This window comes from Oncorhynchus gorbuscha, linkage group LG11, assembly GCF_021184085.1.
Source record: "Oncorhynchus gorbuscha isolate QuinsamMale2020 ecotype Even-year linkage group LG11, OgorEven_v1.0, whole genome shotgun sequence".
In the NCBI taxonomy this organism is placed as follows: Eukaryota; Metazoa; Chordata; class Actinopteri; order Salmoniformes; family Salmonidae; genus Oncorhynchus; species Oncorhynchus gorbuscha.
The window spans coordinates 22,478,048-22,492,724 of NC_060183.1; the positions used below are offsets into that span (position 1 = coordinate 22,478,048).

General features: G+C 41.9%; 1 protein-coding gene across 1 annotated transcript in view; it reads right to left on the minus strand.

Moving 5' to 3' along the window:
• Nucleotides 1-6,686: 6,686 nt before the first annotated feature.
• Nucleotides 6,687-14,677, minus strand: part of LOC124048311 (angiotensin-converting enzyme-like) — a 38,990-nt gene continuing 30,999 nt past the window's right edge. Inside the window, exon 25 of the mRNA XM_046368959.1 lies at nt 6,687-7,660. Within this exon, the coding sequence (XP_046224915.1) occupies nt 7,440-7,660 (221 nt within the window). The 3' untranslated portion in view covers nt 6,687-7,439. The remainder of the gene's footprint in view (nt 7,661-14,677) is intronic.

Here is a 14,677-nt window from a genome sequence, read left to right on the forward strand (position 1 = left end):
TTTGATTTATTTTCCTACCACTGCATATTTAAGTACTGAAGAAGAAAAAAACCTTTGCATGTATATTTTTCTTCCATATGATCTATCTGCAAGTTCCTGAGCAAAGTAGTTTTTTTGTCGTCACCGTTTATTTTTTTAAAAATCAGGTGAACGAGTCTGTAGAGAGTCTGTAGAAATTCTTAGTGAATGTACTGTTCCTTTCATATCTCTTTGTTTCAGAATGTCACTGATTGTCAGTGGTTTAGCGCTGACGTCACTACAACAGTAGTTTGGGAGATTATTTTGAACTGTGCAGAGCTTTATTAATGTACCAGGATGACTTTGTTATGACAGAACAATGACAGTGCCTTAAAAGAGATCGATTCAGTGATGACACTCTACAGTGCCTTCAGGAAGTATTCAATACCCCTTGACTCATTCCACATGTTGTTGCGTTACAATGCTTGAAATCAAAAATGGATTAAATAAATAAAAAGTCTCACGCATCTACTCACAAAACCCCATTATGACAAAGGGGAAACATCTTTTTAGAAATGTTTGCTAATATATTGAAAAATAAATACAGAAATATCTCATTTACATAAGTATTCCCACCAGATGGGTCAATACATGTTAGAATCACCTTTGGCAGTGATTACAGCTGTAAGCTTTTCTGGGTACGTCTCTAAGAGCTTTGCACACCTGGATTTGACAATATTTGCACATAATTATTTTTTTAAATTCTTCAAGCTCTGTCAAGTTGGTTGTTGATCACTGCTGGACAGCCATTTTCTAGTCTTGCCATAGATTATCAAGCCGATTTAAGTCAAAACTGTAACTAGGCCACTCAGGAACATTCAATGTCGTCTTGGAAGCAACTCCAGTGTATTGTGTCTTAGGTCATGTGCTTAGCTCTATTCCGTTTCTTTTTATCCTAAAAAATCTCCCTAGTCTTTGCCGATGACAAGCATACCCAGAACATGATGCAGCAACCACCATGCTTGAAAAAATATGTGGTACTCATTGTGTTTTCGTTTACCCGAAACATAACGTTTCTTATTCGGGACATACATTTCATTTCTTTGCCAGTTTTACTTTAGTGCCTTATTCCAAGCACAATGCATGTTTTATAAAAAAAAAATTATTCTGTACAGCCTTCTTTTCACTCTGTCATTTAGGTTAGTATTGCGGAGTAACCACAATATTGTTGATCCATCCTCAGTTTTCTATCACAGCCATTCAACTCTGTTTTAAAGACACGATTGGCCTCATGGTGATATCTCTGAGCAGTTTTCTTCCTCTCCGGGCAAACTGAGTTATGAAGTACGCCTGTATCTTTGTAGTGACTGGATATGGTACATCATCCAATGTGTAATTAATAACTTCACCATGCTCAAAGGGATATTCAATGTCTGTTTTCTTTTATTTTTACCCATCTACTAATAGGTGCCCTTTGCTAGGCATTGGAAAACCTCCCTGATCTTTGTGGTTGAATCTGTGTTTGAAATTCACTGATTGACTGATGGACCTTACAGATAATTGTATGTGTGGGGTACAGAGATGAGGTAGTCGTTCAACAAATGTCACGTTAAACACTATTATTGCACACAGAGTGAGTCCATGCAACTTATTATGTGGCTTGTTAAGCAAATGTTTACTCCTCAACTTATTTAGAGTGCCATAACAAAGGGGTTGAATACTTGTTGACTCAAGAAATGTCAGCTTTTCATGTCTTAAAACATAATTCCACTTTTACACGATGTGGTATTGTGTGTAGGACAGTGACACAAAATCTAAATGTATTCCATTTTAAATTCAAGCTGTAAACACAACAAAATGTGGAAAAAGTCAAGGGGTGTGAATACTTTCTGAACGCACTGTATGTCTATGGATTGCATGCAGTCCTCTCCAGTGCAAGATCAAGCAGTATAATGTTGGTGCATTGCACACAGGAACTTGTATCTGCACAGCTTCAGACAGAGCATATTTTCAGGGTTTAAAGTTAGAGATTAAAGTCACTGTTGATTCCAGTAGATCTTGGATGGACAGAAAGCACATTACAGAAGGGAAACAAGAAAAACAAGTTGTATGAAAGCAGATTAGCGTTTTTCGTCATGGACGTATTGTTCTGGAGGCTGCTCTGAAGAGTGGACACTAGCTAATGACTTCCGGCGCCGACAGAGATGGCCGCCTCGGTTACACGCAATTCGCTACACTCGCATTAACATCTGCTAACCATGTGTATGTGACAAATAACATTTGATTTGATTTTAGCTGACACAGCCACAAAGTCATCAAATCGGAATTTAAACAAAAAGCTCATTTTTGTTTTCATTGTTTTTTACAATATAGCAAATTTTGACTTTGTAGCTGCCTCCAGGACAAGACATTTACCTGCGGTATGAAATGGCAGTACATACTGTATGTGACCCTACTGGCACTATCCATCCTCTGCATATCTGCTTCTCACAATGGCCCCTAAGCACTCCAGCAAGACATAGAATAGTAATATATAATAATATATGCCATTTAGCAGACGCTTTTATCCAAAGCGACTTACAGTCATGTGTGCATACATTCTACGTATGGGTGGTCCCGGGGATTGAACCCACTTCCCTGGCGTTACAAGCGCCATGCTCTACCAACTGAGCTACAGCCTAGTGGTTGCTTGTTTTTATGCTCCATCTTTGAAGCAAGCCTATATTCGGTGGTGGGATGGGATGGTTGTAGTGCACTTGAACTGTGAGTGGCCGACGAGAGATGAACACTTCCCTAAATTAGGATTTATTTCACTGAACTGTGTGATTTTACGACAGTAGAGCGCCGGTGCAGTTGTTCTTGATGTAATCATATAGAGGGAGTCGTAACACTGAACTTAATGTATAGGTCTTTGGCCTGATTACTGTACATGACAGCAATGTCAGCGGGCTACAGACACTAACCTTAGGGCCATATTCAATCCGTATTGTGGAAATTCAGCGTTACAGCGTGATTTGAATTTAAAGGCAATTCTCCCGCGTTAGCGGAGACTGCATTCACGGTAAACGCTGTACCACACAGTGTACTGTAGATAGTGAACGTGAACAACGGGATTTGATGTATTCATATTCTCGTTATAAATTACCCTGTGACTGCTCAAATGGAATGACTGACTGAATGACTGCATTTCTCCTGAATCATTTACATTGTAAAATGTTACTTGTGTAGTTTCTTCCATCGTTCATTACTGTGCTTCATATTGTGAAGTTATGTGGAATGTTTGGTGTGCGGCAGAGCATTTCTTGTTGTGGTCAACCGGCATAACTAATGCCCACAGAGCATTTCTTGTTGTGGTCAACCGGCATAACTAATGCCCACAGAGCATTTCTTGTTGTGGTCAACCGGCATAACTAATGCCCACAGAGCATTTCTTGTTGTGGTCAACCGGCATAACTAATGCCCACAGAGCATTTCTTGTTGTGGTCAACCGGCATAACTAATGCCCACAGAACATTTCTCAGTATACAGAGTGTAGACAGCTACTGGAGTGGTTACACAACTGTCTGTCAGCACACCAAATGGCACCCTATTCCCCACGTAGTGCATTACTTTTGACAGTGGTGGAAAGTACTTAATTAAAAATACTTTAAAGTACTACTTAAGTATTTTTTGGGGGGTATCTGTACTTTACTGTTTATATATATTTTTTACAACTTTTACTTTTACTTCACTACATTCCTAATGAAAATAATGTACTTTTTCCCCATACGTTTTCCCTGACATCCAAAAGTACTCGTTACATTTTGCATGCTTAGCAGGACAGGAATATGGTCCAATTCACTCACTTATCAAGAGAACATCCCTGGTGATCACTACTGCCTCTGATCTGGCGGACTCACGAAACAAAAATGCTTCATTTGTAAATGATGTTTGAGTGTCCCCCTGGCTATCAGTAAATTTTTAAAAACAAGAAAACTGTGCCGTCTGGTTTGCTTAAAATAAGGATTTTTTAAAATAATGTATACTTTTACTGTTGATACTTAAGTATATTTTAGCAATTACATTTACTGTTGATACTTAAGTATGTTTAGAACCAAATACTTTTAGACTTTTACTCAAGTAGTATTTTACTTGGGTGACTTTTACTCAAGTATGACATTTGGGTACTTTTTCCATCACTGACTTTTGAGCAGACCTTATGGGCAGTGGTGTAAAGTACTTTAGTAAAAATATTTTAAAGTACTACTGAAGTATATTTTTTTGGGTATCCTTACTTTACTTTACTACTTATTTAATTTTGACGACTTTTACTTCTCTACATTCCGAAATAAAATATTGTACTTTTTACTCTATACATTTTCCCTGACACCCAAAAGTACTCGTTACATTTTGAATGCTTAGCAGCACAGGAAAATGGTCCAATTCCCGCACTTATCAACAGAACATCCCTGGTCATCCCTACTGCCTCTGATCTGGCAGACTCATTAAGCACACATGCTTCGTTTGTAAATTATGTCTAAATTTTGGAGTGTGCCCCTGGCTATCCGTAAATTTAAAAAACAAGAAAATGGTGCCATCTGGTTTGCTTAATATAAGGAATTTGAAATGATTTATACTTTTACTTTTGATACTTAGGTACATTTTTGCAATTACAGTTACTTTAGAAACTAAATTATATTGAAAACCAAACACTTTTAGACTTTTACTCAAGTACTATTTTACTGGATGACTTTCACTTTTACTTGAGTCCTTTTTTATTAAGATATCTTTACCTTTAATCAAGTATGACAATTAGGTACTTTTTCCATCACTGCTTATGGGCCCTTGTCAAAGGTAATGCAATAAATAGGGGATAGGGTGCCATTTGGTCTGCAGAAGACAGTTGTGTAACCACTCCAGTAGCCATCACCTGAGGCACCAGAGATATTCTGCAAAGAGATTCTTTAACCGGTCATCTGTAGCCGTTGCTACAGACGTTCCATTGACTCAAAAAATGGCTGGTGACGGAGGGGGGATGTCAAATCAAACTTGATTTGTCACATGCGCCAAATACAACAAGTGTAGACCTTACTGTGAAATGCTTACATACAAGCCCTGTATAGCGACAGTGGCGAACTGCTAGGGCCTACATAAAGCTGTCCCAACAGCAGTCCCAACGCCTTACCACTGCTACACCTGACTATCAACGGAGCCTCATTTACTGCCTATTTTTTTTAAACATAGCTGATATGGCTGACTTGTTAAAACATGTGGTTTCTACTGACAATTGAGATGTACAAACTATGGCATGAGGGGACAACAAGTGGATGAGGCAATCCATAATTTCGATTAAGACATTAATGAGCGAGCTAGGACGTCCGTTGTCAATATAACTATTTGTTCAGCACTTTTGAAATGTACAGCGACAGAATTTAGAACATGGGCTGTTCTTACAGTGTTCTCCCTGTACACGAAGTCAGAACCGTAGGATAAATAAAGGGGAAATATAAGCAGACGATGAAAGCGCTTACAATAGTCGATAATTACATTTCTCAAAAACAGGTTAAAGGCTTACATGTGCACCACCAAGTCAGAACAGTAGGCGAAATTAAGAGGTGAAAATATACCAAATTATTAGGGTGAGGCACATGGGCTACTAACAGCTTACTGCACAACATACACTTAGTATTACTTTCTTAGCTACAGTATACATATCTCCCTGGCATGTTACATAATTTATGCAGCAGCATACAATACATTTTTGGACTCACCTTGTTGTGCTGTGCTCACTTGAACAGGAAGGTGGCAAAGTAGTTCTTTGTGGGCAAATTTTGTCATCAGTCTTTGTCATCAAAGTCTGTCATTCTCTGGATTTATGGTTCTTTCAAGACAACTGGAAAAATAAAAATTAAAGTAGAATCATGATGACGTCAGTGATCTTCAGGTCGTAGCTCTAGTAAGAGGCCGAGTTCCGAATTTACAATTACGAGTTGGATGAAAGTTCAAAACTTATTTTCCCAGTCGTAACTCATTTGTCCTGAGTTCCCTAGTTGTCTTGAACTCACTAAAAGTCAGATTTTGCAGTTTTGAGCGCGGCACGAATCATGCTTCATTGACAGCACAGCCAATGTTGAATGTTTATAATTTTACACTTGGAAAAGAGACTTGGGACCACACAGCCACTCCACTGAATAGCAGGCTAGTGATTGCTATGCAATGCTTGCAGTTACCGACTGATTCCTTCCAAACCGCTCATTGTTGAATTTCCAATTTCCTTCTTGTTGGATAATGTTTATGTCTAATGGCCGATGAGCACCGATACATTTTATCTATAATTTCTCATATGACAAGGATTAAAAAGGATTAGCCAGTAGATTGTCTACTTGATTCATGAGGATGACCGCTAGCTAAGATTTTGAAAGTCTGATGTTGACATGATCAGTCCAATCAAAACTACTGTACATATAACGTGATTTGACGTAATTTTATCTGTGGCCAATGACCTTGAGCCTTCTTGGATAGGCACTCCTAATGTAACTCTATGGCAGCACCCAATGAGCTTGATTTTTCTTGCTCTACCTTTAGACTTGGAGGTGATGTAGTGTCCCCATGAATGACAGAACACTTAGCCATTCACGGTGCAGCGCTCCATATTTTCTGCTGGCTTGCCCCACCACCACAGAAAGCACTGAGCAAGGCTGAAACACCTGCATTTTGGAGCAGCTTTACTCAAGGAAAAAAAAAGACCATATTTGCATGCAGCTTTATTAACACAATGATATATATTTTTACAGTGTTTGGAAACTGATATGTGATATGTATTAATGCGAAAATAACATGCAAAACAGGCAAGTCCCCCCAAAAATATATATAAAAAATATATTATTTTTTTGCTTAAAATGTGGGACTCAAAAGAGGTGGGGCTCTGCCTGAAAGAAGGGTCGCCACTGCACTGTAGTGTTATTTTATACCATGCTGTGTCAATGTATTGTAATTAAACAGTTTTTACCCGTTATTAATACCCATTATTTGATTGAATATACAACTTGTTATTACCTGCTCGATTAAACACATTGCTATTAAATTGTTTTATCCATCTTATCTTGCCACACAGAACCTCATTGACCAATGAAGAGAGCAAATGGACATTCCTCTCTTTATTCTCAAAAGGCAAAGTATTGAATGAAAAAAAAAATCAAATATTTCCAAAAACAATGCATACACAATTAATGACTTTACAAACAATCAGTTGAAACATTTGTTCAGTGTTTCAACTATTACAAATAAATTACATAACTGTTAGATTATTTGTTCTTTGCATAGTAAAAATGATTTTGATTCCAAATTTATACAATAAATATACAAGACATCCAACATATGGGAGAAGTAGACCAAAAATAATAAACAAAACCAATCAGGATGCATGGTACAAACAAACACTGATGATGACACTGCTGTTACCGGGGGAATGTGATTTTCCCAATAGAGTAGTACATGCTGCCTTACTTCAGCTCCAGCTCAGATGAGGACAGATTTATTCGTTTTGATTTCTTGTACTTGTAGCCCAGGAGGATGGTGGCCACTAGGAGCACCAGGCCCAGGACCAGTAGGACCCACTGGCCTGCTGCAGCCGCTGCACCATCCAGACTCATGCCCAGAAAGTTCACTTTACCATTATCTAGAACTGGGATTGGGGCTGGGGGAGATGTTTCTGAGCCGTCACCTGGAAACACAGAGGTGAGTGATGCGAATCAGAAGACATACTCTTATCCTGTTTCAATCTAGTACTGGGCTTAAATAAACGAACAAGAGACGGAATGCAATATGACATTTGATTAAATAGTTTACTGATGAGGAGTTCCAATGACGGGCCTTAAAGGAAAGATTCATCCATTTTGAATGTTATATCTTATTTGTGCATCGGAGTGATATTCTATTAATTTCCAGGGTAATTTAATGTGAGTGTATCTGAGCTATTCGTTATTCAAGCAGGCAGCGATACAGCAGTTATGACGAGTTTTGCGTCACATGAAAATTACCACAGGAATGACAGAACATCGCTCTGAGATGAATAAATACTACATAACATAAACAAATGGGTTAATCTTTCATTTAAAAAAGGTAGAAAACAATATGACATAGATGCGGAACGAAAACAGCATAGTGGGTACATTTTTCCGCAACAACTAAGACCGTTGAAGCGTGAGGCTCAATTTCTCTGCTGTTTGCTGCCCTGGCTACCACGCTGTGAACAGCGTGAAGCGAACTCGTGCACATGCACAACTCCTGTGTGTAAATCTTGTATCTCGCTCATCTCTAATATCTGCGGTGCTGCTCTTGGCAACGTCGTTTCGCAGAGTATACCTTTATTATAGCTGGTGGAGGGTTGTTGTTAACTTTAGTTGGTACACAAGTTCTTTCACTTGCGTGTTATTTTGACATATAAATACATCCCAAGATGTATGTCCATTGGTTGAGAGAGAGGAAGGGGATGAGATTGCAAGTGTGTACCCATAGGTTAAACAACAAGCATAAGGAATATGCATTATTGTGCCGTGCTCATAGTCTAAAAAGGTAAATGGGGTAATGACATTCCACACATGGCAAAGTAGAAAAGAGAACATGAAACAAGACCTATGCTGATGAAACCTTTGTTTCCTATTCTACGGGCATAGTGGTAATGTATACAATGTGAATGACGTTGTACTTAATGGATAAAGTTCAAAAAGAGCATTCAGACCAGCCTTACTGATTGAAAATGCATAAACTACACTGAACAAAAATATCAAATGCAACCTGCAATCATTTCAAAGATTTTACTGAGTTGCAGTTCATAAGGAAATCAGTCAATTCAAATAAATACATTTGATCCTAATCTATGGATTTCACATGTCTGGGAATACAGATATCTGTGACCAACAGATGCATACCTTAAAAAAAAGGTAGAGGCGTCGATCAGAAAACCAGTCAGTATCTGGTGTGACCACCATTTGCTGTCGTACACTTCAATACAGAGCATCCCAAACATGCTCAATTGGTGACATGTCTGGTGAGTATGCAGGCTATGGAAGAACTGGGACATTTTCAGCTTCCAGGAATTGTGTACAGATCCTTGCGACATGGGGCCGGGCATTATCATGCTGAAACGAGGTGATAATGGCGGATGAATGGCATAACAATGGGCCTCAGGATCTTGTCACGGTACCTCTGTGCATTCAAACTGCCACCAACAAAATGCAATTATGGTCTTTGTTCGTAGCTTATGCCTGCCTTTACCATAACCCCAACTCCACCATGGGCGACTCTACTCACAACGTTGACATCAACAAACCGCTTGCCCACATGACGCCATACATGTGGTCTGCAGTTGTGAGGCCGGTTGGACATTGGAGGCGGCTTATGGTAGAGAAATGAACATTAAATTCTCTGGCAACAGCTATGGTGGATATTCCTGTAGTCAGCATGCAAATTTCACTTTCCTTCAAAACTTGAGACATCTGTGGCATTGTGTTGTGTAACAAAACCGCATATTTTAGAGTGGCCTTATTGGCCCCAGCACAAGGTGCACCTGTGTAATGATCATGCCATTTAAGCTTCTTGATATGTCACACCTGTCAGGTGTATGGATTATTTTGAGAAAGGACAAATGCTCACTAACAGGGATGTAAATAAATTTGTACACACAATTTGAAAGAAATAATCTTTTTGTACGCATGGAACATTTCTGGGATTTTTTATTTCAGCTCATGAAACATGGGACCAACACTTTATATTTTTGTTCAGTGTACATTACTTTAAGATTGCTTCTGTCAAAAAAATTGAGACCAAATCTTAATCTCAGAAAAACGTGTTTAATGCATAATTAGAAAGGAAAGAGTTTATCCTTTCTGCCATTTCATCTTTGTTCAGTCAGTGTGGTCAGAGAACAGAGGTCTCTTCTGCGTTCCCCTCTTTTTTGACATTCCAGTTTCCCCTCTATCGTGTTCTTTCCCCCTGTCTTTGACATCCCAGTCCATCTCTCTCCATTGTTCTCCACCTGTCTCCTCGCTCCATCTAATCTCAAACTCCTTTCAGCAGGAACTCATCGTAAAGGATTGGAGGTATTGATTTCATTGCTAGGAGCCTCTAAACCCACTAAAAACAATGCTTCAGGCCTGACAACAGTTGTTTCTCTGCAGATTGGTTTCAGCTTAAGTACATTGGAATTTTAGTGGCTCTAGTCATTGACCTATAAAAGAACTGGAGACCGTCAAAAATGGCCGATTGTTGTTTTCAACGTAATCTACTCAAATTCGCATATGCAGTTTCGTGGTGGTTGCCATCTGCTTTACAGAGCCCATAACGCTTGCGCGCCAGCACTTAGTGTGCACTGGAGGTCAGCATGAGCAGCAATGATGTCATCACAATTTCCAAAAACACGGCAGACATCAGTTGAATATAAAATGTTAATATCATCGGCTAGGAGTAAAATATCAAAAATATCAAAAAATGATAATAAACAGCCCCAGCACAATGGTGATAATGAAAGTGTATTTTTAGGAATGTTCTAATTGGACTTCTCTATGGGGCTGGGCTGTCTTTTTTTGGCTCGACTTCAGCTAAACTACAGTACTGAAACACTGCCCTCTGGGTACATTGGAAAGAGGGCTATTGGAAAAAAATATTTAAGGAAATGTGTACTTCCATCTTGTTATCATAATGTCAATATTGAGCTTTAGGTTCTTCTGGCTTTGGTCCCAAAACTGTCCTGAGTCAACTGAACTGCAACTCTGATAGTGTCATTAAAAATAAGACGCTACAAGGCCATAGTAGTTTTTTTTTCACCCAAAACACGTCTCCAAGTCATCAAATCGTCAAGCTTAACTACTAAACTATGACTCGTAATTTAGTAATTCAGTTAAATTAATTAACCCTAAAAAATAAAAAATAAATGTCATTAGGGGTCATTTTGACCCCAAGAGGTTAAACAATGTCCTAATTTCGAAAAACTTTTCTGATCCTTCGGAAATGTTAGGAGTTTGTCAAGCAACTATATACCAACAATAAAACATTTATCCACTTTACCTTTATTTAACTGGGCAAGTCAGTTAAGAACAAATTCTTATTTTGAATGACAGCATAGAAACAACTGCCTTGTTCAGGGGCAGAATGACAGATTTTTACCTTGTCAGCTCGGGGATTCAATCTCCCGGTTAGTAGTCCAACGCTCTAACCACTAGGCTACCTGAATACGGTGTTAAGATAGGGAAATTAAATATACAGTGCACTAGGAATAGATTCATTCCCCTTCTCTTTTTCCACATTTTGTTACGTTAGTCTTAATCTAAAATTGATTAAATCATATTGTTCTACATCAATCTACACACAACACCCCATAATGACAAAGTGAAAACCGGTTTTTAGAAAGGTTTGCAAATGTATTACAAATAAAAACACTGAAATACCTTATTTACATAAGTATTCAGACCCTTTGCTATGAGACTCAAAATTGAGCTTTGGTGCATCCTGTTTCCATTGATCATCCTTGAAATGTTTCTACAACTTGATTGGAGTCCACCTGTGGTAAATTTAATTGATTGGACATGATTTGGAAAGAAACACACCTGTCTACATAAGGTCCCACAGTTGACAGTGCATGTCAGAGGCACATGACAGCCGGCTTGGAGTTTAGACCATGAGTGTCACGCCTTGGTCATTGTATTTTGTGTTTTCGTTATATGTTTAGTCAGGCCAGGGTGTGACATGGGTTTATATGTTGTGGTTCGTATTGGGTTTTTTGTAATTATTGGGATTACGGCTGAGTAGGGGTGTTGCATAGGCTTGGCTGCCTGAGGCGGTTCTCAATCAGAGTCAGGTGATTCTCGTTGTCCCTGATTGGGAACCGTATTTAGGTAGCCTGGGTTTCGCTGTGTATTTCGTGGGTGATTGTTCCTGTCTCTGTGTAGTTTCACCAGATAGGCTGTAATAGGTTTCACGTTCTGTTTGTTGTTTTTGTATATGTATAAGTTATTTCATGTATCGCGATCTCTTTATTAAAGACATGAGTAACCACTACGCTGCATTTCGGTCCGACTCTCTTTCTACAAACGAAGAACGACGTTACAGAATCACCCACCACACTCGGACCGAGCAGCGTGTTAACAGGCAGCAGCGAAGGGAGGATGTTATGGACAGAAGAGGCTTGGAGTATACGGCGTGGGAAGAAATAGACAGGTGGGCGGCCGACCCAGAGAGAATGCCGGAGCCCGCCTAGGATTCGCTGGAGCAGTGCAAAGAGGGCTATAGGCGAATGGAGTCGAAAAGAAAGACACGGCGGCGCAGAGCGAAAACCGAAAGTCACCCCCAAATATTTATTCGGGGAGGGCTCAGAGAGAGAGTGGCTGAGTCAGGAGTCAAACCTGAGCCTACTCTCCCTGTTAATTGTGAGGAGCAGCAAAAGGAGGATGAATTATTCGGAGAATGGACATGGGAAGACGTGTTGGATGGTAAAGGTTGTTACACTTGGGAGGAGATACTGGCCGGAAGAGATCGCCTCCCATGGGAACAGGTGGAGGCACTAAGGAGAGCAGAGGCAGCCGGAGATAGGAGCCGACGATACGAGGGAACACGGTTGGCAAGGAAGCCCGAAAAGCAGCCCAAAACAATTATTGGGGGGGGCTTAAAGAGAGTATGGCTATGCCAGGTAGGAGACCTGCGCAAACTCCCTGTGCTTACCGGGGGGCTAGAGAGACCGGGCAGGCACCGTGTTGTGCTATGGAGCGCACGGTGTTTCCAGTGCGGGTGCATAGCCCGGTGCGGCACATACCAGCCCTTCGTATTGGCCGGGCTAGAGTGGGCATCGAGCCAGGTAAGGTTGGGCAGGCTCGGTGCTCAAGAGCTCCAGTGCGCCTGCACGGTCCGGTCTATCCAGAGCCAACTCTCCTTGTTTATCGTGAGGAGCCAAGGAGGAGACCAGAACCAGAGCCGGTGTTAGAGGTGAGCGAAGCAGAGACTGTGAAGGAGTTAATGGGGAAAGTGGAGGAGAGAGTAATGAGGGAGTTGCTAGCATGGTGCTATAGGTACGATATTCGTCCGACGGAGCGTGTCGGGGATTTAATGGCACCTGGGTCAGCGCTCCATACTCGTCCTGAGGTGCATGTTAGTCGGCTGGTGAAAAATGTGCCAGCCTAACGCACCATGCCTCCTGTGTACCTACCTAGCCTTGCACGTCCTGTGCCAGTCCTGCTTTCAGGTTCTCCAGTACACCTTCACGGTCCAGTCCATCCTGTGCCACCTTCACACACCAGTCCTCCGGTAGCAGCTCCCCGCACCAGGCTTCCTGTGCGTGTCCTCGATCCTGTAGCACCAGTTCCAGCACCACGCACCAGGCCGTCAGTGCACCTCGCCTGTTCAGCACAGCCAGAGCCTTCCTTCCCTCCTGCGCTACCGGAGTCTCCTGTCTGTTCAGCGCTATCAGAGCCTCCCTTCCCTCCTGCGCTGTCGGAGTCTCCCGCCTGTTCAGCGCTATCAGAGCCTTCCTCATCTACAGCGCTGCCGGAGCCTCCTGCCTGTTCGGAACAGCCTGAGCTGCCAGTCTGCAGGGAGCTGTCAGTCTGCAAGGTGCTGTCAGTCTGCATGAAGCAGCCAGAGCTGTCAGTCTGCAAGGAGCTTCCAGTCTGCAGGGTGCTGTCAGCCTGCATGGAGCAGTCAAAGCTGTCAGTCTGTTCGAAGCAGTCAAAGCTGTCAGTCTGTTCGAAGCAGCCAGAGCTGTCAGTCTGCATAGAGTAGCTTGATCTGCCAGTCAACCAGTCTCTTCCAGATCTGCCAGTCAACCAGAATCTACCGGAGCCTAATACCTGCCTGGGCTGCCCCTCAGTCCCTGGCTGCCCCTCAGTCCCTGGCTGCCCCTCAGTCCCTGGCTGCCCCTCAGTCCCTGGCTGCCCCTCAGTCCCTGGCTGCCCCTCAGTCCCTGGCTGCCCCTCAGTCCCTGGCTGCCCCTCAGTCCCTGGCTGCCCCTCAGTCCCTGGCTGCCCCTCAGTCCCTGGCTGCCCCTCAGTCCCTGGCTGCCCCTCAGTCCCTGGCTGCCCCTCAGTCCCTGGCTGCCCCTCAGTTCTGTGGGATTCTGGGTGAGGACTATTAGGCCATGGTCAGCGGCGAGGGTGGATTATCCCAGGACGCGAAGGGGAGGAACTATGGCATTAATGGAGTGGGGTCCACGTCCCGAGCCGGAACCGCCACCATGGACAGACGTCCACCCGGACCCTCCCTATGGTTTTGAGGTGCGTCCGGGAGTCCGCACCTTGGGGGGGGGGGGGGGGGGTTCTGTCACGCCTTGGTCATTGTATTTTGTGTTTTCGTTATATGTTTGGTCAGGCCAGGGTGTGACATGGATTTATATGTTGTGGTTCGTATTGGGGTTTTTGTAATTATTGGGATTACGGCTGAGTAGGGGTGTTGTATAGGCTTGGCTGCCTGAGGCGGTTCTCAATCAGAGTCAGGTGATTCTCGTTGTCTCTGATTGGGAACCGTATTTAGGTAGCCTGGGTTTCGCTGTGTATTTCGTGGGTGATTGTTCCTGTCTGTGTAGTTTCACCAGATAGGCTGTAATAGGTTTCACGTTCCGTTTGTTGTTTTTGTATATGTATAAGTTATTTCATGTATCGCGATCTCTTTATTAAAGACATGACTAACCACTACGCTGCATTTCGGTCCGACTCTCTTTCTACAAACGAAGAATGACGTTACAATGAGAAACAAAATT